The 22,568-nt window shown below is 40.1% G+C and overlaps 14 protein-coding genes across 14 annotated transcripts; 9 read left to right on the top strand and 5 right to left on the bottom strand.

Annotated features, from left to right (window-relative positions):
• Positions 1–118: 118 nt before the first annotated feature.
• M896_031280 (WD40 domain-containing protein) lies at positions 119–1,300 on the bottom strand (the record flags this gene model as incomplete). The annotated part of the gene is made up of 1 exon (XM_014708697.1): positions 119–1,300. One exon carries the CDS (start codon positions 1,298–1,300, stop codon positions 119–121), a length of 1,182 nt encoding a protein of 393 aa, XP_014564183.1.
• Positions 1,301–1,444: 144 nt separating this feature from the next.
• M896_031270 (subunit B of DNA-directed RNA polymerase) lies at positions 1,445–4,615 on the top strand (the record flags this gene model as incomplete). Its single annotated transcript, XM_014708696.1, has 1 exon — positions 1,445–4,615. The coding sequence occupies one exon, from the start codon at positions 1,445–1,447 to the stop codon at positions 4,613–4,615; it is 3,171 nt and encodes a 1,056-aa protein (XP_014564182.1).
• A 40-nt stretch (positions 4,616–4,655) lies between these two features.
• M896_031260 (uncharacterized protein) lies at positions 4,656–5,003 on the top strand (the record flags this gene model as incomplete). The annotated part of the gene is made up of 1 exon (XM_014708695.1): positions 4,656–5,003. The coding sequence occupies one exon, from the start codon at positions 4,656–4,658 to the stop codon at positions 5,001–5,003; it is 348 nt and encodes a 115-aa protein (XP_014564181.1).
• Positions 5,004–5,191: 188 nt separating this feature from the next.
• Positions 5,192–6,217, bottom strand: M896_031250 (sirtuin-like protein; the record flags this gene model as incomplete). The annotated part of the gene is made up of 1 exon (XM_014708694.1): positions 5,192–6,217. One exon carries the CDS (start codon positions 6,215–6,217, stop codon positions 5,192–5,194), a length of 1,026 nt encoding a protein of 341 aa, XP_014564180.1.
• Positions 6,218–6,254: 37 nt separating this feature from the next.
• Positions 6,255–6,806, top strand: M896_031240 (ADP-ribosylation factor-like GTPase; the record flags this gene model as incomplete). The annotated part of the gene is made up of 1 exon (XM_014708693.1): positions 6,255–6,806. The coding sequence occupies one exon, from the start codon at positions 6,255–6,257 to the stop codon at positions 6,804–6,806; it is 552 nt and encodes a 183-aa protein (XP_014564179.1).
• An 86-nt stretch (positions 6,807–6,892) lies between these two features.
• M896_031230 (subunit 2 of splicing factor 3a) lies at positions 6,893–7,447 on the top strand (the record flags this gene model as incomplete). Its single annotated transcript, XM_014708692.1, has 1 exon — positions 6,893–7,447. One exon carries the CDS (start codon positions 6,893–6,895, stop codon positions 7,445–7,447), a length of 555 nt encoding a protein of 184 aa, XP_014564178.1.
• A 139-nt stretch (positions 7,448–7,586) lies between these two features.
• M896_031220 (subunit M of DNA-directed RNA polymerase) lies at positions 7,587–7,874 on the top strand (the record flags this gene model as incomplete). Its single annotated transcript, XM_014708691.1, has 1 exon — positions 7,587–7,874. One exon carries the CDS (start codon positions 7,587–7,589, stop codon positions 7,872–7,874), a length of 288 nt encoding a protein of 95 aa, XP_014564177.1.
• A 107-nt stretch (positions 7,875–7,981) lies between these two features.
• Positions 7,982–9,043, bottom strand: M896_031210 (subunit C of vacuolar H+-ATPase V1; the record flags this gene model as incomplete). The annotated part of the gene is made up of 1 exon (XM_014708690.1): positions 7,982–9,043. The coding sequence occupies one exon, from the start codon at positions 9,041–9,043 to the stop codon at positions 7,982–7,984; it is 1,062 nt and encodes a 353-aa protein (XP_014564176.1).
• Positions 9,044–9,181: 138 nt separating this feature from the next.
• M896_031200 (uncharacterized protein) lies at positions 9,182–12,928 on the top strand (the record flags this gene model as incomplete). The annotated part of the gene is made up of 1 exon (XM_014708689.1): positions 9,182–12,928. One exon carries the CDS (start codon positions 9,182–9,184, stop codon positions 12,926–12,928), a length of 3,747 nt encoding a protein of 1,248 aa, XP_014564175.1.
• Positions 12,929–13,310: 382 nt separating this feature from the next.
• Positions 13,311–15,350, top strand: M896_031190 (heat shock protein 70; the record flags this gene model as incomplete). The annotated part of the gene is made up of 1 exon (XM_014708688.1): positions 13,311–15,350. One exon carries the CDS (start codon positions 13,311–13,313, stop codon positions 15,348–15,350), a length of 2,040 nt encoding a protein of 679 aa, XP_014564174.1.
• Positions 15,351–15,423: 73 nt separating this feature from the next.
• Positions 15,424–15,957, top strand: M896_031180 (synaptobrevin/VAMP-like protein; the record flags this gene model as incomplete). The annotated part of the gene is made up of 1 exon (XM_014708687.1): positions 15,424–15,957. One exon carries the CDS (start codon positions 15,424–15,426, stop codon positions 15,955–15,957), a length of 534 nt encoding a protein of 177 aa, XP_014564173.1.
• Positions 15,958–16,194: 237 nt separating this feature from the next.
• On the top strand, positions 16,195–18,345 carry M896_031170 (MutS-like mismatch repair ATPase; the record flags this gene model as incomplete). The annotated part of the gene is made up of 1 exon (XM_014708686.1): positions 16,195–18,345. One exon carries the CDS (start codon positions 16,195–16,197, stop codon positions 18,343–18,345), a length of 2,151 nt encoding a protein of 716 aa, XP_014564172.1.
• A 366-nt stretch (positions 18,346–18,711) lies between these two features.
• On the bottom strand, positions 18,712–21,135 carry M896_031160 (Rho/Rac/Cdc42-like GTPase guanine nucleotide exchange factor; the record flags this gene model as incomplete). Its single annotated transcript, XM_014708685.1, has 1 exon — positions 18,712–21,135. One exon carries the CDS (start codon positions 21,133–21,135, stop codon positions 18,712–18,714), a length of 2,424 nt encoding a protein of 807 aa, XP_014564171.1.
• Positions 21,136–21,372: 237 nt separating this feature from the next.
• Positions 21,373–22,383, bottom strand: M896_031150 (putative GTPase-activating protein; the record flags this gene model as incomplete). The annotated part of the gene is made up of 1 exon (XM_014708684.1): positions 21,373–22,383. One exon carries the CDS (start codon positions 22,381–22,383, stop codon positions 21,373–21,375), a length of 1,011 nt encoding a protein of 336 aa, XP_014564170.1.
• Between the last annotated feature and the right edge of the window lie 185 nt (positions 22,384–22,568).

Here is a 22,568-nt window from a genome sequence, read left to right as displayed (position 1 = left end):
TTCATAATCACCTTACCTAAATATATTCATAGTTATTGATAATCATTCAGTTTATTGATTATTATGTTGCTTCAAGATATGAACTTCCACAAAGTTCGTTCATAACCATTCAGTTTATTTACCTGAAGAAGTATACTCTATTGCTCTTCGTCCCACAAACAAGCTCTCCATCCTTCACATCAAAGCAATACACCTCAGAGTCACACACAAACTCACTCACCACCTTCTTTTTGCTCATTCGGAACATTTTGACCATCTTGTCCTTCGAACACGATGCAACCAGGTCATTCATCATCTTAACCTTATACACAAAGTCCACATGGCTGTAACTGTGCATCATCTGCCCAGTGTCCAAACTCCATATCTTCACCGTCTTGTCAAACGATCCAGATGCTATATACAACCTGTTCGACGATATAGACACAGAGATCACCTCTGCCTTGTGCTTCATTCGTCTGCAAAGCACAAAGTCCTTCCATACAATCACCTCTCCTCCATCACATCCAGACACCATGTATATTCCATTACAATCAATTGCATTTATACCATGTGCATGTCCCCTTAGCTCGTCAAAAAACTTCATGTTCTTGTACACCTTGATTCTTGCATCCTTACCTCCTGATGCCAAGTAATCGTTTCCAGTGCATATGCATGTGACTGCCATTGAATGTGCATACGATGCGAGCACCTTTCCGCTTAGATCCCACACAATCACAGCGTTGTCTCTGGACCCAGTAACAAGATTCCCATTGTAGAACTTCACCACTACCACTCCTTTCTTATGCTTTGGAAAGCTTCTTACATATTCTCCATCTGCAGTGTACAGGCAAATTCCTCCGTCCAATGCACCGCTTGCAACATATTTTCCATCTGCAGATACATCGAGGCATTGAACCCAGTGGTCGTGCTGTTTTACAATCTTACTTTGTGTCTTTGTCTGTGGATCCCAAAATCTAACGGTCGAGTCACCTCCCCCTGTGGCAATCACATCTGCATACTTTACACACAACACAGGCCCTTCATGTCCACTAAACGAGGAAGAGCAATGGAACGCAGCCTGTGCAGCAGGCTCATCCTCGCACATCCGAATCTTCACAATCTCCTCCGCCGATAAAATGCCAACAACCTTCAGAGTTTCATCAAGAGACTCCAGCAGTGGCTGCCCATTCACATACAGCGAAAGTTGTGTATTAGCAAGAGCCTGTAGCTGTGTTCTGAGGATACTGACTGGCACGTGTAGTCTGTCTGAAACAGACCTTCCCTCTTCATCCTCAAACTCAACAAGAACTGCATCTGGCATTAGGGCAACATATGCCGCATGAAATAACGCATTTGATTAGTTTGCTTTCTGCATATTTAATGCACGTTTAATGAATAATAATAGAACTGGGACCGACGGTTATATGGTGGAAGTGTATTACAGTTATGTTTTTTTATCCCACCGATGGAGCTGAAAGATGTTGCAAAGGCACACATACATGCTTACAATGCAATGTTTGAGGATCACATTCTGGAGAGCGTTGTTGCAAACATCCCACCGATGGTTATAGGACGGGCAAAATTGATTGTTGACGAGATACATGTGCAGAAGCCAATGCTGAGCGATAAAGAGCACATATCGATTGACAGGCGCCTGCTTCCCAGAGAGTGTCGAGAAAGGAACTTGACTTATAATGGGCGACTTACAGTGAGGATGTCTCTGTACTACGACAACAGACATGTTGTGACTGAAAACAAAGCTGCAGGTTGCATTCCAATTATGGTGAGGTCACTACTGTGCCACCTAGATAGCATTCATGATAAGAGCAGTGTTGGAGAAGACAGAGACGAGATAGGAGGATATTTCATTGTGAATGGAGTTGATAGGCTTGTGAGATTCAACACACTGCAGAAGAGGAATTATGCGTTTGCATACATAAGGACACCTAAAGAAAATTATATGACAAAGCATATGATATCAATAAGATGTGTGGGAAGCGATGAGATTGGGCAGATGAATATGCTGCACTACTGCATGAATGGAAATGTAATCATGAAGATTTTCTACATGAGAAAGAGTTATTTGATTCCTGTAGTTTTGATTCTGAAGGCACTTGTTAACACCAATGATGAAGAGATATTTGATGTGCTTGGCGGATGCCAACGAGCAATTCAACTGATCAAATGCTTTGCAGAGTACAATGTTTTTTCAAAGTCTGAGTGCATGGACTACATTGGATCGAGATTGATGATCATGACAAATTCAAAAACAAAGATGGAAGCTGCAGGAGAGGTTCTGAGCAGATGTGTAGCCACTCATCTTACATCTAGTGCAGATAAGTTCAACTTTCTGGTGCTTGCAATCAAGAAGCTTTTTCTTTTTGTTGATGGAAAGGTTAAAGAAGATGATCCTGACCATTCAAGCAACCACGAGCTGCTTACAGAAACACAAATATTCTCGACGCTTCTACGAGATAAGATTGATGAATCATTAAGACTCTTGCGTTTGACATGTCTAAAGCCACTGAGGAGCCTAAGAAGACAGGAAGCGAGCAAAAGCGGATCTGAAGGCTTATCAACAGATGAGGATGATGACGAGAACAATCTTGACATTACAAGTGTAAGAGATACATTCAAGAAATTCAGACTTTCAATTGGAGAGAAGCTCGAGCTATTTTTATCTACTGGTAATATAACACAGGTTGTCTCATCGGATATCACAAATGCATCGGGTCTTTCTATAGTTGCAGACCGAATTAATTTCTATAGATTTATTGCACACTTCAGGGGAATAAGTAGAGGAGCATATTTTGAGACTGCAAAGATAACCAAGACCAGGAAGCTACGACCTGAAACTTGGGGCTTTATTTGTCCTGTACATACGCCTGACGGATCCCCCTGCGGCATTTTGACGCATTTGTCAAAGTATGCAGAAGTGATTGGGCTTCTTGAAGAGTTTGATGAGAATGTACTTTTTGAACTTGGAGTTGTTCCACTGGTACGCGGATGGCATACGGGAGTTCCTGTGGTTGTTGATGGAAAGGTGGTTGGATTTACAAAAATGCCACGGGTTCTAGCGAATGCACTTCGAGAATACAGATGCAAGAATGCACTCAGGATTGAGATAGTGCATCAACACGGAGTAGGAGTCTTTGAGACAGTGAATGTGTTTGTAACACGTGGTAGACTTACAAGGAAAGTTTTGAACAGGAAGGAACAAAAGCATGAATGGATTGGAATCATGGAGCAGATATTTTTAGACATAGATCTTACAGAGAAGAGAAATTACAAGCATGGATATTGCGAAATAGACAATACGAATATCTTAGGAATAGTTGCAGGTCTTATTCCGTACTCTGACTATAACCAGAGTCCAAGGAACATGTATCAATGCCAGATGGCAAAGCAAACTATGGGGACGCCTGGGCACAATATGAGCACAAGAACAGATGTGAAGCTGTATTCTGTAAATTACTTGCAATCACCTATAGTACAGACTGAAGGTTATGGATTATTGAAGGACTATCCGATGGGGCTGAACTGCATGGTTGCCGTGCTTTCTTACACTGCCTATGACATGGAAGATGCAGTTGTAATAAACAAGGGAAGCCTGGACAGGGGATTATTTACTGGATATGTGTACAAGAATGAAAAGGTTGTTTTGAAGAAAGGATGCCACTTTACTTTCCTGCCGTTCCGTGGACAGATGATGAAGATAAATGATGTACTGTACAAGTACATTGATGACGATGGCAAGGAGTATACTGTTAAGTACCATGGAGGAGACGAGGGGATGATTGATACAGTAAGAGTGTTTCAGAATGACCTGCATAAGTGTGCGACGTTTACTATACGGGTGATTAGGAATCCAACGATTGGAGATAAATTCTGCTCAAGACATGGGCAGAAGGGGGTGTGCTCGGTGCATTGGCCGTCTTCAGATATGCCTTTTACTGAATCTGGATATGCGCCTGATATTATTATTAATCCTCATGCGTTTCCAAGCAGGATGACTATAGGAATGCTGGTAGAGTCGATTGCAGGGAAGGTAGGATGTCTTGAAGGAAAGGTGCAGGATGGAACGCCGTTTAAGAAGAAGAGTGTTTTATATGAGGATACAGATAAGGAGATTGTATCTGATGCAGAAGAAAGAAAGAAGATTCTTTGTGAGGAGCTTGCGAAGCATGGATTCAACTACTATGGAAATGAGCCGATGTACAGTGGGGTTTCTGGGAATGAATTCCGTGTGGATGTGTTTGTGGGGGTGGTGTTTTACCAGAGACTGAGGCACATGGTTGGAGATAAATTCCAGGTGCGCACGAGCGGAGCTGTAGTGTCTACAACCAAACAGCCTGTTGGAGGAAGAAAGCGTCATGGTGGAGTTAGATTTGGAGAGATGGAACGAGATGCTTTGATTGCACATGGATCTGCATACATGCTGAATGATAGACTGATGAAGTGCAGTGATGCAACCAAGTTTGATTATTGCGCGCAGTGTAAGAGCATTCTATTCACCAATAATGGAGAATGTAGATGTGGCAATAAGATACTGCGAGTTGTTGAGATGCCTTATGTATTTAAGTATCTGTGTAGTGAGCTTCTTGCAATGAACATAAAGCTTAGCATTAATTTTTGAAAGGATGGCAGTATGCTTGTATTGTTGAACTGTGTTATGAATGCATTATTTGGGTCCCTGGATGGGAGGTAGAGACAAACTGAACAGACTGAGTAAATGCAATGACCAAGCTTCTGGCGATATTGATGATATATTTTTGGAGATTGGCAGTAACAAAATAAAGATTACAAAGTCAACATCTTCTGAAACATTAAAATCAGCATCAACATTAAAGCACAACTTGTGTGACAAAGATGAAATATCTGATGAAAAAACGTATTTTTGCACAGAGAAGGATGGCAGGAAATATCATGATGGGCTTCCTGTCTACACAATCGAGGAGCTCCAGCTCAACAATACTGGAGGAGATACAGAAGACTGTCCCATATATTGCGATTGCTGCACTTAGGGTGAAATCAATAAACCAGTTGAGCATGGCTAATAAACAGTTATTTAATCGAAACAAAATACTCAATTCTTTATATTTGTATGACAATACTACTCTTGTGACGGTGCAGAGCCCTATTTAGCTGGTATGCTATTAATAAGTCTGTAATGTTTAAATAGATAGAGCTTGTAAACTATCTTATGCATACTCTATGCATGTATCTTAGCCTGTGTATTTTGATCACAAACATTGCTATTTGTATGTTGAAATGATCGATCAATCGGATTATTCAGATTACAATCATTTATGCTATTGGAGCCTTCTATTGAGAGTCTTTGTATATTGCTTGATATGGTATTTATTCCAATACACTCGCCAACAATTTCACAAAACTCATCACAATCTCCATTCCAGAAGAAATCAAACAGATCCACAAACTCTTTTGGTGGGGTTTCAAGGTTCACAAGAATCCTCCTGCCTTTCGTACCTTCAAGCCTGCAGAAGTATCTTGCAAGCTTCTTTACTCCAAGCACTCTTAAGCTTGTTCCCATTACAATGAACAAATCGCAGCATCCATCGTTCTGTGCCATCTTGGAAATGAATGCAGACTCTGGATGCTGCTGGTCATAGTGTATTATTGTTGTGTGCATCATACCGACGGGCCTTTTCCTAAGACCTGCCATGCTTTCTATGCCCCGCTTCTCGTTTCTTAGTATACAGCAAGCGCAGGTGATTTCATTTCCTGCCTCATATTCTTTTCTTTCAGTTTCTCCAAAGTTTAATCTTGCTCCGCAATAGAGGCATGCTAGCTCCTTCATATTTCCATGTAGATATACAAGTTGTGTTGACTTGTCATTCTTAGGCGCCATTCCTGCTTTTTCCTCAAGCCCATCGATATTCTGTGTGTATAACCTGAATCCCTTAGAGATTTCTGAATATGAAAGTAAAAACCGATGAGTAAGAGATGGTGTTGCAAGATCTACCATATTCTTGAGCTTGCTTATGTACTTTATGTATATATTTCGTGTTTCCTTAGCCACAGATATGCCATAAGTGAATAGATTTCTTCCACTTATTCCCAAAGTCTTCTTGATGTCGTTGAATATTCCTTTCTGTGATCTGAAGTCTGGTATTCCACAAGATACCGATATTCCAGCGCCTGTCAGTACCACAACTCGCTTTTGTGCAAATGTCTTACTGTTTGACCTGATCCAGGCAGCATCTATTGTGATCATTACAGGGCGTGACAAAAAAGATTTGATAGCATACGCCATGCATTTCGCTAGGGCAGTGAGAAGAATCAAGAAAGAGAGAAACCAACTGAAAATCCTTGTTCTTGGGCTTGATAATGCAGGTAAAACCAGTGTTCTGCATTGTCTTTTTGGAAAGCCTGTGGTGGATGTCATGCCAACATTTGGATATCAAATACACAGCGGTGTGTACAGAGGATATGAATTGATTCTTCTTGATATTGGAGGACAATCTGTGTTTTTAGAGTATTGGTCAAGCTACTATGAAGATGTTGACGGGGTTGTGTTCGTTTTTGATTCGACTGATTGCCGGTCATTTGCTGAGCATGTAAGCCAGATAAAGTCTTCGCTTGTTAACAAGCCGATGCTGCTATTAGCAAATAAATGCGATATCAATCCAGGATTCAGTGAGGATGTGTTTGGAAATGATTTCCAACGGTTTTTATCAAGGAAGGACGTAAGGCTTGTGAGGTGCAGCGCCAGAAGTGGAGAAGGTGTGAATGATGGATTTAGCTGGCTTTTGACCGAATCTATGCAAAGACTATTGAATGATATAACAAACAAAACATGTTAGTAAAAACTCAACAGCCAATTAGTAGATTGAAACAAGAAGATTTAAAGAACACGAGTAGTAGATACGTGTACATGTGTATCCCTTGGATGAATAAGAAGGGAGTAAAGATCCATACTGGGTCTGAGATTAGAAAGCATAAGCAGAAGAGAAGCAAGATGCTATTTTTTGAGATCCATGGCTTGGATTCAGATGCAAATCTAATCAAAGATGATGCAGGAAGATATGTGTGTGCTATCTGCAACACAAGGCATTCTACAGAGATGAGCTATGTACGCCATAGAGAAGGTAAGAAACACAATGCACGAATCATCAAAGAAGATAATGCTGGTATGGATATTCCAGTACATGAAGTGAAGTGTTTAATACAAGGAGGAAGAGTGGGATATAATATTATGATAAAATATGAACTTGCAGAAGAGTTTCCACAGTATCGCTTTGTTAGCAGTCTTGAGCAAGGAGTGGAAGAATATGATGATAGATATCGATATATTGTATTTGTATGTAAGCCGTATGATAATATTGGGTTTAGGTTTGAAAACAGACAAATTGATGCATCACTGACGCATCAGGAGTTTAATGAAGAGCAAGGTGTGTATAATTTTCGGTTTTTCTTTGATGATACAATTGAGATGTGCTTGTGAAATATAAGGTTATGATAATGTGTAATTGAATGATTACAGTGAATTATAATCGAATGATCATGTGCTTTTAAGTATTTAAGTTAATGATTTGTATGGTGAATTTATCCCAGAAATGTTATTTTGTCCACTGTGATCAAGCATGCTTGTGGTAAGGAAGCAAACATCAGGCAACGGTTTGTTCTGCAACATGTGTAAGTACATGTATTTGATGTCTGAGGAAATATCAAAGAAGACTTGCATGGAGCCAAAGAAAAGTGAAGGTCTGATAGATGAGCAAGAAAATGCAAAGTTTGTTATGAAATGTGGTAAAAAATGCGATTGCGGATCAGAGCAGGTGTCCTTTGTTGAGCTTCAGACACGAAGTGCAGATGAGCCCATGACTATCTTTTACAAATGCATGGAATGCAAAAAGGTGTGGAAAGAATAAATGCAACATACAATAAACTAGCAATGCTTTATCGTATTTATTATGTATAGCAGGAGATGTTATTGGGCTACTACAGATCGGCAGGACTATAAGACACTAAATCATGCTTACTCATCGTTCTGGCTGAGATCAAGCTCTTCTAGTGCAAAGAAGACATCCTCTTCATCATTTATTTCTCCATCCTCATCGTATGCGATTCTTTCTGATGGCCAGCCTCTTGCAATAGGCACTAGTTGCTTCATAATCTTTGTCTTTTCTCCATTGATCACGAAAAACGCATAATCCGTAGGCAATCCGTATCTATACACTGACTCTACAAACAGCTTCAATAGCTTTGTGTGGATCAATATCTTTAGGGCCTCATCAAGATTCACATGCACAAACCTTATAAGGCACTCCTCTGATGACGAATATTTTTCCTCTGCTGCTCGTCTTTCCTTTGTAATCTGTGTGCACGATGTTCCTTCCTGATCTAACTCCTTGATTGTAAACCCTCCCATGTGTATTCCACTCCGGACTTCATCCTCATTGTGTTGCAACACATACATTTTGAAAAGACAATAATCTTCGTCACTACTTATGCTTGCAACTGCATCTTCAGAAATATACGGCGATTCATTAACCATCCTTTTGAATTCGTTTACTCTTGCCTTTGGCACCACAACATATAGAACCTTTAGAAATTCATAGTGCTCGTCATTCTCAACAATGATGTTCAGGCTGATCTCACTTAGGCTTCCCCTTGTAAGTCTCTGCAGCTTCTCACACTCTGTCTTAGCATGAATAAACTCCTCAACCATTGTGTTGAATCTCTCACTGATTCGTGTGCATTCTTTCTCAAGAAGTGCAATTGCCTTGTCAATCGAGTCTGTCATAAAACACTTCTCGTCCCACCTGAGTGCATCTTTCATGTTCCTAAACTTGAGGTTGACACGACTTTCTTCGGCATCTACAGTAGCCTCTTGCTTGCTGAATGTCTTCAGAAGCCCTTCGCACGTCTTCTGCAGTGAGCAGAGTCTCTCAACCTGGTTCACTATTCCCTCAAGTGACACCCCAGTGAATGATGGCAGCAGTATCCTGTTTAGAAGCACCCCATGCTCGCCCCATATCTGATCCTCTGTGAGCTGTGCGTGCCCGTCGTCAACAGGCAACCCCATGAAGACGAACATCAGGGCATTCCATTTTATGATTTTTACATGTGCAGCAACAAACCAGGCGAATCACAGCAATGTTTATCACTGATGTGTACAACACACCATGTGTTTCAGGCAATCAATAAATATAGCTTTGAACCCCTCTGTAAATAAATGTACCTGGATAAAGCCGAAATTGATACTTGTATTGAAAAGCTCTTGAAGACGTGTGATGATACTAATGTAGCTGCAATGTGCCACAAGGCAAAGGATGAGATCAAAGGGGTTGGAAACGATGGAATTAAGCAATGCATAAAAGAAAAGTATTGGATTGTGAAAATGATTGTGAATGCAATGTGTTTGAGAAAGCACGCGCCACTTTTTGTTATTGACTTTGTTTATACTCTTCTTGTGAATGAGATATTTGTTTATGAAGATGTAAAAGAGATAGTCAGTGCAATCGGAGAGAGCAGTTGGTGCGAAGCATCGAAGATGAAAATTCTGCAGATGAGCTATTATCTCATGAGGTATGATGATTTTGGTGGAGATGTTGCATTGAGTCTATTGAAGAGCCTACTTGTGATGATAGAGGACAAAAGTAGACAGGTGCAGACAACAGCAAGATCGATAGCGATGCATTTGATTGATTTTATATTTAGTAGGATGCATTATATACCTGAAAGAAAGGTTCAAAGTGAAGGTGATATGGGTGTGAATGAGCAGGCACGTGACGTAGAGCATACAAATGAGATGGATTATTCAAAATCTGAGTTACTTCCATGTATTGAAATGTGTAGAATGGTGCAAGTGGTTAATGATGGAGTGTGTTTTTTGAAGCATCTTTTGAGTTGTATTTCATGCTCTAAGGAGATGTGTTATTTTGTTGTTGATACTCTGTGCATTATTACAATGCGAAATGAACTTTTTGTGCATGAAGTGTTTAGGAATGTGTATTCAAATGATGTAATGGATTCGTTGGTGCGATTGATAAGGAAGAGAAGCTCATCGAAGGGTGGAGTTTACAAGGTGATTGAGGTATTAGCACAGAGAAACGGAGCAATCTTTGAGAAAGACATTCAGATGTTTTTTTGTGAAGTTGAGAAAGCGTATGATGGATTTGATGAGCTGGAGCGGGAGATGTTTCTTGAGTTTTTTGGGAAGATGGGAGTTTATCTGGTAGGGATGAATGCAATAACTGTCAGAAGGATGTTTTTCAGGATTCTTGGTGATATGTCTGTTGATGAGGCGGGGAGCAGAGATGTGATTGCATCAATCAAAAGCTCTTTGGAGATACAGCTTGAAAGACAGACAGAATTGAATGGAACACGGTATAATCCATCTACAAAGGTATTTTTCGATAAGTTTTCTACACAGCTGCTTGAGAAGCTGGTAGAGGTTGAGCGTGCTCATGAGGATTTAAAGGATTTGCTGTGTTCAGTTGTTGATTTCTATGCAGGGGTTGGTGATAGAGAAAGGCTCGAGAATTTTTTGAATGTTGGGATGAAATTAGGATTTTGCAAGGAGATGATGCGGTGTGCAATAGAGAACAGAAAGGGTATGCAGGATTCGTGGAGAGTGGTGCTTAATGGAGGGAAGGAGTATGCGGGCCAGGTCGTTGATGCAATTGGGCGTTTTGATGCAGAAGAGATGTTCTATGTATTAAAGGGCGTAAGCATGATTAATGATGTGCAGGATGATTCAGAGAATGCCTGGAGTGGAAAGGAGAAGATTGATTTTTTGCACTCTGTGTTCAATGTGATGAAGCCTGTGATTGTTGAGCCTCTGAATATAAGGATGCTTGAGATGATTCTGAATGGGGTTATTGAAGAGAGTAGTGGAGAAGGGATGTATGCCACAAGGATATTCAGCCTGATTGTTATTGATTATGCCAGTGATTTAGAGGTTCTGAGTGTTGATATTGAAGGAGTTATTTTCGGGATGGTGGAGAGGATGTTGAAGAGTTGTGCTGATGCAGAGAAAAAAGAGGTTTTGGAAATGTTACTCAAGGTGTTAAGGCTTGTGACACCAGAAGTTGGATGGGATGTGATTGTTGAGTGTGTTAGACATGGATGTGTACCTGAGCTTTATTCAAGTGTGTATTTGTTGATTCAATGGATGGTTGGGGGATTTAGTCATTTGCTAAATGCCTTGCATTTTGAAGTGATTGTTGAGTGCCTGTGCATGATGTGCAGTAATGTTAGTGAGGAGGAGGGTATAAAACTGATGTATGTTCTGCGGGATGTTGGAGAGTGCCTTGCAGGTATGAATCATATAGAAAATGGTGTGAATAAGGTATGGAAGAGGTATGTGGAGATTCTTAGAGCGGAGCTGAGTGATTGCAGAGTGATTATGCGAGATACGACAGTTAGGTATTTGCTTGATCTTATGATGAGTGTGGCGTGGATGAATGATGCCGATGGGATTTGGAATGAAGCGATAAGTGGAGTGTGTGAGGTTTTTGAAAAGGGAAGGCATTTGATTCGAGAATCTGATTTAGATGGATTGAACACGGTGTGCTTGATGCTCCGGGAGAGTGGAGGATGTGTGGAAATGATATGTAAGCATGAGTGTATAAGCAGTGTATTTTTTGAGGTTTTGGTAGATGGTATGTGCAGCGATAATGATGAAGTGAGACTGCTGAGCATGGAAAGATTTAAGATGGTTGTAAAGTGTATTGCTGATGCTGAAGAATATAAGAAAGAGACGGCTGTTGATCTGAAGATTTGTAAGAAAGATACGGAGGTGAAGAGCGGTGGAGTGAGAATGAGGATACAGGAGATATATAAGGATGTTTTGAGAAGGATTCCGATTGATTGCGTATGTAATTCTGAGTCTGGAAATGAAGTGAATGTGCAGAGCAACGGAGTTGATAGAGTTGAATATGAGGATAGATTGACTGATAGAAGAGTAGCAGATATGAAGAGTCTTCCGATGTGCTTAGAGATGGTTGAGATGTTGAGGTATTTTGTGGTTTGGGAGCAGGATCTGAAGACGTTAATGCCTTGTCTTGAAAGATTTATTAGTTCAGGAAATAGGCTATTACAGGAAAAAGTGATTGGAATGATTGAGATGCTTGCGAGTGGAGATGATTTTGTGGATGTAAGATTGGATGCTTATATCTCATGGATTACAGAACAGGATGTAGGGTTGTCTAGGATGCTGATTGAAAGGATAGGCTTATTACTGGCACGAAGTGGAGAGAGATATTCTGAGGTAGTGATGAGTATTGCGAAGCATTGTGAAGATGAGAATCTGTGGGAGGATGTGGTACGAGGAGTGATGTGTGGAACCAAGAGGAAGATGAGTAGGAATCAGTTTATGTCGTTTGTGAAGAGTAGTAAGATGATATTTGCAAAGGCATGCAAGATGATGAGCGGTGTGCTTGTGGATGATGGAGTGATTGAGGTTAGGAATGAAGTAATTGGCAAGATGAAGAGGATTGAGAGGATTGTCTTAGAGTTTCTGATGTTCTACCACGGAGTGCTTGTGAGCATTAAGAAGATGTATTTTGAGCAGGGAGGAGTTGAGCAGCAACCGTTTGATGAGGTGACGCTGGTGGATTTGAAGGAGGGCTATGGAGTGATATTTGAGATGATAGGCATGGATGCACGTCAAAGGAGGGAGAGTGTGTTAATTAGGTGTTATGGGATTGTGTTTGATGACATTGAGGTTGTGTACTCTGAGGTTGTTAGAAGGGTTCGAGAAGTGTTATGCAAGTACAATCGGATTGAAGCGGTGTATAACGGGTTCTACTCGATGATGATGCAAAGGGAGGTGTATGAACTACTTAGAGAGATGGCAAGGCGACGAGATAAGAGGCTTATTGAGGAACTAAGGGGAGTGTTAGTCGATGTGCTGAGGAGCAAAGACTACCAAGTGATTGATTATGTTAGAAAATGCTTTGAGGTGCTTTTTGAATAAGCATTGTAGAATACAAATGAAGAGTAATAAAGTGATTAGCTTGAGGAGATGTGAATGTAATATTGTAGTGAATGTGAAGTAGGATTATTGATAGAGATGTGAATATGATGACTATTGTAGTGAATGTAAATGTTAAGCAATTTTCATGTAAATATGAAGTGATGATGATTATAGTGAATGTGAAGTAATAAAGACTTAATGTGAATATGATGACTATTGTAGTGAATGCTAATAATTATGTCAATGCCAATGATAAGCAGTTGTGATATGAAGTGAAGTAGGAATTATGTGAAGTGAAGTATGATTGCATTGATTTCTAGAAAAAACCGAAAAATCGCGAAAGAAAAAAGAATAAAAATGAACGTTTACCCTAACGGTAAATATGAGTGAAGCTAATGTGCCTAACAAGACATCGTATGCGATTGGAATTGATCTTGGAACGACTTTTTCGTGTGTGGGATCAATGTTCAATGGGAATATTGAGATAATTACGAATGCAGATGGAGAGAGGACGACACCATCTGTAGTGTGTTTTGATGATAACAACAATGTAGTAGTTGGAACAGCAGCGAAGAACATGTTTGGAAGCGATCCATCTTCTGTTGTTTTTGATGCGAAGAGAATGATTGGACGATCTTATGATGATCCGAAGATCAAGGAATCATTGAAGAGATGGCCATTCAAGGTGGTGAAGTATGACCACCAGACAAGGAAGGAGGATCAGAATATTAACAGCAATGACAACATAGCAATCAAGGTGACAAAGAATGGAGTTGACCATTACTATGCACCGATTGAGATCAGTGCAAGAGTGTTGACATATCTGAAGAAGGCAGCAGAGGCTAAGCTTGGTGTGACTGTTGATTCAGCAGTTGTGACGGTTCCTGCATACTTTGATGAGCCACAGAAGAAGAGTACGAAGGTTGCAGCAACAATAGCAGGATTTAATCCGGATAGGGTCAGACTGCTTGCAGAGCCTACGGCAGCAGCACTCGCATATGGACATGTGCAGACACAAACCAATTCAAATTATGCCATAAAAGAGGATGTGCTTGTGTTTGATCTTGGAGGAGGTACGTTTGACGTGTCCGTGCTTGACTTTGAGTTTAACTCTACGGAAGGATCACTTGGAATAGCAAGAGCTACTGATGGAGACACATTCCTTGGAGGACAGGATTTTGACAATCTTCTGATTAACTACTGCATTGCAGAGTTTTTGAAGAAGAATACAAGTGTGAAGGAGAATGATTTGAAGGAGAACTCGATACTGAGACTGAGAGCTGAATGCACGAGAGTGAAGGCAATACTGAGTTCGTCTACCAGCAGTTCGATCTATGTTCCATGCTTCCATGCTACAGACGATCTGAATGTTCCAATTACAAGAGCCAGGTTTGAGATGCTGTGTGATCACTTATTCAAGAGATGTATGGAGAGAGTAAAGGGATGCCTGCTTCTATATAAAGAGGCGCCAGGTGTTGAATACTCAGCAGATGGAAGTAAACTATTGTTGAACCCGAATCTCGAGAGAATGCTTGAGGAGGCAAAGAATAGTATCCGAAAGGTGATTCTTGTTGGAGGGTCTTCAAGGATACCTAAGATCAAGAGTTTGCTAGCGGATTACTTTGGAGCAAGTAAGGTGATTGAGCCAGTTAATGCAGATGAAGCAGTTGCTTATGGAGCAGCATATCAGGCAGCCGCAATATACTCTGATGCACTTGCAGGAGGGACAAGCTTACTCTTGATTGACTGCATTCCACTTAATCTGTCTATTGAGACGGCAGGAGGAGTAGCTACGACGCTGATAGACAAGAACAGTAGCATTCCCATAATGAAGACAGAGACGTTTACGACGTACCAGAATAACCAGACGGCGGTTACAATCAATGTTTATGAGGGAAACCGATCTATGTGCTCAGACAACAAGCAGATAGGATCGTTTAATCTTGATGGGATTATTCCTGCACCTGCTGGTGTGCCAAAGATTGAAGTGACTTTTGAGGTTGATAATAATGGCGTGCTTACAGTCACGGCAAAGGATACACAGACAGGTAAGTCTGGTAAATTACAAGTTGCAAATACACAGAGTAGGTTGAGTGAAGAAGAGATCAAGAGAATGACAGAGAGTGCAAAGGAGCACGAGAAAATTGATGCTGAGATCAAGGAGAAAATAGGAAAGAAGAATACGTTTGAGCAAACATTACACTCTGTAAGTGGAGCTATTGAGAATGCCAACATTCCTCAAGAGCAGAAGGACAATATCATGAATACGGTCCGTGATAATGAGGCATGGCTTGCGCAGATAAACGGAATGGACTTCTCTTTGGAAGAGCTTGAGAATAGATCTAATGAACTGCGAAGTATAATGAGTGAGTACATGAAGGGCTCTGGTATGGAAGGCATGGGTCAAGCAGCCGGAGGATAATTAAATGATTTATTCAATGTTTATATTTGGTGTGATTTTGTGAGTTGAGAAAGAGATATGAAGTGAACCCTAGATGGGGATGATTTCTTTGATAGTTTTTGACGTGAATAGCGGAGAGATACAGAAGAAGGTGTTTAGTCTTGGGCAGTTTTCTTTTTTTACACGAGGCAAGGTGAAAGAGACTGTGACATTTATTTCGCATGAGCTTGTCAAGAGATTGGAGACGTACAAATTTCAGGAGTATGTGCATAAGTTTAATGAGGAGAGTTACAAGCTATTTACTATGGTGCAAGGAGATCTTGCATATGTTGCATGCTCTAACTTTGAGTATCCAGGAGCGGTTGCATTGAAGTTTCTTGAGGAGGCGAAGGATGGAAACATTGAGAAGCTGATTGAAGAGTATCAGGATCCTACATCAAAGCATATCTTACATCAAGTGCAGAAAGAGGTTGAGGAGACACGAGGAGCGCTGTCCAAGACACTGATTGCGGTGCTTGAAAGGGATGACAAGATAGAGGATCTTGTTGCAAAGTCTGAGCATCTACGATATGAGACAAAGATGTTTTTTAATAGTGCAAAGAGTAAGAACAGGTGTTGTGGCTCGTGAATAATGAAGAGTAATTCAGTGGTTGAGATGAGTGAGTAATTTAGTAATTGAGTGGTTGAGTAATTTAGTAATGGAAAGTAGTTGAGTAATTGAGTGGTTGAAAATGGATGTTGGCGTGAAAGTAAGATAAGATATAAGTATAAAGTGTATAATGGGTATGACTAATAAATAATTAGATTTCTTTTAAGTTTGGATTTGAGATTTTTAAGATTAGATGGATAAAGAATATCCCATTGAATGAGTGATGATTTTGTAAGATTCTACAAGTCTTTGGATGGCAATAAGTTTAAGGTGTTTGTAAAAGGAGAGTGGTACTGTGTGTTTGAAGACGACATCAAGCATGTTACAAACCATAGCCATGAAGATATTGTCAGAAGAGATGGCATGGATGAGCTAAGGATGACAAAAGGAGAAGCAGAGGAGGTGATGAAGGCGTTGCTTACGAGAAGAAGTGGAGGAGTGGCTGTTCAGGAGTATAATGGATGTAAGCTTGTAAGAGAAGGTTATCCTGGCAATTGGCATGACTTTACAGACATGCTTCTTGATAGTAGACAGGCACCTTCGGTTGCAGCAGTGAGGATTACAGAGTGTGTGGAGATTAGTTTTGTTGGCAGTTGTGAATCCACGATGTATACATGCACATTCAAGGATGATGATATGTTTACTAGCCTCTATGGGATCCTGAATGAGGAGAACATTATGGAAGTGGTTTGTGACACAACAAGGACAGAAGAGCTTCTAAATAGGTATGGAGTACCGAGTAACTTGAGAAAGTATAATGGAAGCACAACAAGGATGCTGTGTGAGTATTTAAAGATTGATGAAGAAAGATACGAGCATAAGGAGTATGTTAGGCAATTTGTATGCCGAGTAGATAGGAATGTGTTAATTACATTGAATGTGCTGAAGGAAGACGAGCATTGTGTGTTTAGTACGTTTTCATGTTTTACCAATCAAGGCCGTAGGCATCTGCAGAAGATGTTTTTGCAACCTTTAGTTGATATTAATGCGATTGAGAAGAGGCTTGATATTGTAGAAGCATTAATGAAAGTTGACCTACAAGAATTGAAAGGATTTCCTGATCTCCAGAGACACATAGGAAGGATTTGGAATGGAAGAATAAACCTAAAGGAGATTCTCAGGCTAATTGAAGCAATCCGACGTATTCCTGTGATTGTGAAGATTCTTGAATCGTCGGTATGCCTTAGAGAGGCGTTTGCATCCACTCTTGAGTCAACTTGCCAACACTTTAATTTATTTCTAGACGAGGCCAACAAGATAATTGATGTGTATTCGGAAGATGAGAGTGGATACGCAATCAGACCTGAGTTTTCAGATAAGCTTGGTGAGCTCAGGTGTCAGCTTGATGAGATCGATAGGGAGATATATACAGAATATGAAAGAGTTTATAGAGTATATCCACAGGCAAGATATGATGCAAGTACAGGAGTATTTAAGAGTACACGAGGAGAATATCAAAAGAACCAGGATGTTTTTAAGAAAGAAGGATTTCTTGAGCTCAGCCTTACGAAGGGAGGTATTTCGTTTACTACACGAATGTTATCTTGCATGAATGAAAGGAAAGGGTGTATCAAAGCAGAGATAGACAGAGAAGAAGAAGTAGTGCTTGGAAAGCTTAGGATGCTGATCAGGAAGTTTCTACCTGATATCGAATGCATCAATCATTTGGTTGCACAGATTGATGTGTTGAATGCATTTTCTATCAAAGCGAGTGTTGCAGGATATGCAAGGCCAGTATTTAATAATGAACGATTTGAGATACGCAATGGATTTCATCCTGTGCTTGAAGATAGAAGCTGCATACGGAACACAGTTAGTATGAGCGAGAAGAGAATGTGTGTAGTAACAGGCCCGAATATGGGAGGAAAGAGCACATTCATAAAGACATGTGGTGTTATCGCTCTGATGGCGCAGATTGGATGTTACATACCTGCAGAGTATGGAATGCTTCCGATATTTGATGGGATATATGTGAGGACAGGTGCCAGTGATTGCGCTTTTATAGGTGCATCAACATTCATGGCTGAGATGGTGGATATAGCAAGGATCTGCCACCTGAGCACACAGAATTCGCTGATTATTATTGATGAGCTTGGAAGAGGAACAAGCGCAATAGATGGGCTGAGCATTGCACAGGCAGTGAAGGAGCATATTGTGGATAAAGGATCACTGTGTTTCTGTGCAACACACTTTCCTGAGCTTTGCGGAGATGATGTTGTTAACAAGCGAGTCAAAAGCGAAGGCACACTCCTTATGTATGAAGTTATTGATGGTGTTTGTGATACAAGCTTTGGAATTATGGTTGCAGAAAAGGCAGGTTTTCCAAGGGATGTGGTTCAAATGGCCAAAGCATACATGGACATGTAACATAGCATGTAGTGCAACCTTAGAATCAAATAAATAATTACTAAAACAATCAGATTAAGTAACATGAGTTGATTTGCTTGATTACTTCTTTATAAGTATGAAATTCAAAAGATACAAAACATCAATGATAAGGTTTCTAAACTCAATAGAACCAAGACAAGTTTTGATTCATTAATAGCAGGTATAATAATTTGCCTGTGTAAAAATATTTGAAGAATAGCCAATGTCTAATGGCATAAAGTACCTTAAATGATGCTTTCTTCAACATATCAATCAATACATTATTTTATTGTTTTATATTTACTTTATGCTTAGATACTTACAGCACAGTTTCACAGTATAAAACAAATCTATTGTTCTAAATATTCAAACTGAGTGTTCTGATTGTTGATGTTCTTCAAAAACCAGTGTGTATATACATTCGCCATCATGTAGCAAAGGTTCTGAACTCCCTGCTACAAAGCGTAAACCTTTCTGGTACTTTGTAAAAATCAGCACTCCTGTTTTGAGATCAAAAACACTTACGCAATCATGCCCAAGGCATATCACATGTCCTTTTGCCAGTTTGAACTCAACAGGCTCACAATCCCACAGAAAAACCACGCCTGTTCTCTTTGGCCTTCCATCCTCATGAATAACGAATCCCATCGAGCTGAAGCATACCAGGAACGAATGCTGTGATATTGGAAGAATCGAAATAGCTATTGCTGCTTCAAGTCTATTGAAAAGAATCAGAAGAAATGGGTCCTGCATGTTTAGTACATTCTCGGCTCTGAGTGTGTCCATGTCTATCATTTCAAAGTCCTTGCATGCAAGCACTATCCGCTCTGAGCAGAGCAGAACACTGGACACTCGGAATCCAACACACATCCTTTTCAGAAACCTTATGTCAATTGATTCTTTCGACATGCCAATTAAAAACAGAAACACTGAGGTCGGTTGGCTGCTTTCAGGACTGATCAATACAATATACGATCCTCCACTTGTCGAGCTGTAGAAGAAGCTGCCAACATCCTTGCTCAAAACCACCTCTTCAATGCATGGCGATTCAAGATCAAAATGAGCCACATACAGTACAGATTCAGACGTGTACATCAGGATTTCGTACATTGAGTCATAAACAACCTTATCTACTATCCTGTCAAGTATCTTTCTTGGCTTCACATCAGAAAGCCTGTAATATACTCCACCATTCTCCATTGCAAAAATACACATGCCTTCTTGCTTAGAGTCTACATTCTTCATATCTTTGGTACTGGCTGCTATTAATGGAAACTCAACATGTCTGGTGAAGCATTCAGTCCTTGAAAACATCATCCTCCATCCAGACATTGTGCCGTACTTTACTACTCCACTTTTGGTATCAAGCGATTCTTGATTATCCATGCTTTCGCTGGTTAAATCAACTGCAAATTGGCTTCTATCATCATTTGATATTCTTTTCAAGGTACTGCTTTCTCTCTTCTTGATAAAGTCAAGTATTGCCTCTTCAACTTCAGGATCATGGATGTCTTCAGAATACATTGAATAAACCTCACTAACACTATCCTCATTATTTTCACTCATAACATCCTCGTTACTATCTGTATCATTGACTAGAGTATTGTGCCCAGATTTCCACACATATTTCATTTGTCCTGCATTCTTCAAGCACAACACATCGATAGATATGCTCTTGCTGAGCTTTGAATTTGCCTTAAGCACCGCCTTTTGAATAATAGAGTAATACACGTCTCGCTCTCCGCTGTCTTTGAAGTAAAGCTTCAAAGCCACTTCGCCTCCCATCACAAACAGTAGCAAAGAAGAGCACATGCCTACTGGCATTGCATCTGGAAATACGCCGGGATCTTTCCGAAGCACTTTTAACCGTGTCATAGGCATTGGTTCTTCACAAATGCATATTTCATCGAATCTATCCTGTGGGATATTGCATGCGAGAACCACGTGATCAAACACAAACATCCGGTATTCAACGTGTTTTTCGGATATTAAGCTTCTTACAAGCACATCTCCTTCTTTCAGCAAACTTCTTGAGATCTGAAATAATCCCAGGCATTGCTGATTCCTGATGGACTTTTTGTATCTGAAGCGTGCCCCGAGCCTGTATATCGTGAATTGCATGCTGAACACATTAAACTCGTGATCAACGCTTTTTGTAATCACCTTAAATCCCTCTATGAGTCCAAGGTACATTTTCCTGAATCCATCGTCTTCTTCGTTTTTTACAACTGCATTCAGTAGAAGAGGATATCTTGCAAGCTTTTGCGACGGCCTGTATAGGAAATGCTCAATTCCAAGAGAATCAACGCCATGGCTCTTCAGGAAGTCCTTCACACCGCTCGCAAACTCTGGATAGTACTCCATCAATCTTTCAAGGTCAAACTGTGCCTTTGAAAGCCCTCTGACATACTCAAGATACAGTTTAAATCCATCAAGCTTGTTTTCATATACTGATATATACTCCAGCTTTGCTAAAGTCTTGTTATCATGATCTACAGTGTCCAAAACAAACGAGTTGTCATCATCAGGTATTCTCTGCGAGATTTGCGAATAGATCTCTAGGTTTTGTTTCTTCATGTCTTCCAATATGCTCTGATGATGCAGTCTGATTCTCTCCATGTTAACAAACACTCTATCGCATATCTCATACTTAATCTTGAGCTCAAACAGTGGACATCCAAGAATCCACATCCTGAAACTCCTTTCCCATAACTGCAGATCTTTGATGTACGACTTCTCACTTTCAAAGAGCTCGGATAATGCCTCAATGCGTTTTTTTGTTTTACTCATCAATGCTCTCCTTTGTTTTTTGATCAGATTACCTTATTATGTTTCAAAAGCCATACATTAATTGATTGTATTAGTTGATTATATTAGTCAGGTGCATGATTTCAATGCATTAGTTGGTGTATTAGTTGATTATATTAGTCAGGTGCATGAACACTATTCCATTAGTTGATGTATTAAGTTGATTGTGTAAATTCAATGCAACTGTAAATAGTTTGAAACCTGTGCTATTCATAAAGGCTACACATTCTCAAAATGCTTCTTTCTTAAACCATCAGCCATGTAGAACATTATCTTAACATCAACGGCTGAGAGATCCTGAAGCACTTGCATGCACCTGTCAAAGTCATTGTTGATTATTATGTTTCTCATCAGGATTATTGCAGATGCACAGCAGTACAGCACTATATCAAATCTTGATGCATCGCTTAGCAGCCTGTCCCACAGCCACACAACATCATCAATCTCAAAGCAAGATGCAAACATAACCAAAATCCATCTCATACAGAACACACAATCACTTAGCCCTTTGCTTTCCATGGCACTGTATAGCTCAGAATCAGCCATTTTTAAAATAATGGCAACCTTGTGAATTCTGTATGATATTCCTGCATTGTTAAGGTCCAGGTCCTCTGTGAAGTTGTCTCCGATCTCTGCCATCAGACTGTTGAAACAGAAAAACGTGTCAGGCTCAATGTCTCTCCTGCTTCCAGTGTCATTAGAGGCACTCATCACATAGTAAACAACAGATACAACAAAATTCATTCCCTGCACGTACCTTATTGATGAATTCGCAATTGAGTAGCACATAAGGATTCTCTTGATTGCGCTTCTGTGATTTATTCCTGGATCTAGTGATTGGGCATCCAGAAAGTCACATGATCTAGTATACGATTGTGCATTTACTCTGTGCACTCTTGGCCTGACAAATGTTCTTTTGACGTCATTCTCAATCAATTCATAATGCTTATGCATACTTTTACCATTGTGACAGATTTTTGCTGCGTACGCTTCATATAATTCTCTTCTTTTACGTGAGAAAAGCTCAGATCTGAACTTATTCCTACTATAATGATCCAGAAATACCTTCCAGTACATCGGCCTGAGTAATACATCAGAAAATCCATTGTAGCAATGCTTTTTAAGTTCACATGCATTAAGATATGTTGGATCATCCGAACTCATCTGTTTTGAAAAAATCCTGTGCAGCGATGTTCTTTGCACATGCTCGTGTTCTTTGTGACTGTTCATGCATGCATGGCTTATTGTGCATATATTTATTGCTGGTACAATATCATGCCCAATTAGATTGCTGTGCTAGTCTATGTTACAGAGCTGTATCATATAAAATAGTGTTGTGGTATTTAATTGATGTACATGAGATAGCATGACTTATCACAAGAAGAATAGCATTATGTTTTTGATGAAGTGCCAAT

Source organism: Ordospora colligata (assembly GCF_000803265.1).
Source record: "Ordospora colligata OC4 chromosome Unknown contig_03, whole genome shotgun sequence".
Lineage (NCBI taxonomy): Eukaryota > Fungi > Microsporidia > Ordosporidae > Ordospora > Ordospora colligata.
Note: the sequence above shows the minus strand (reverse complement) of the source record. Positions and strands in the feature narration are given on the sequence as shown.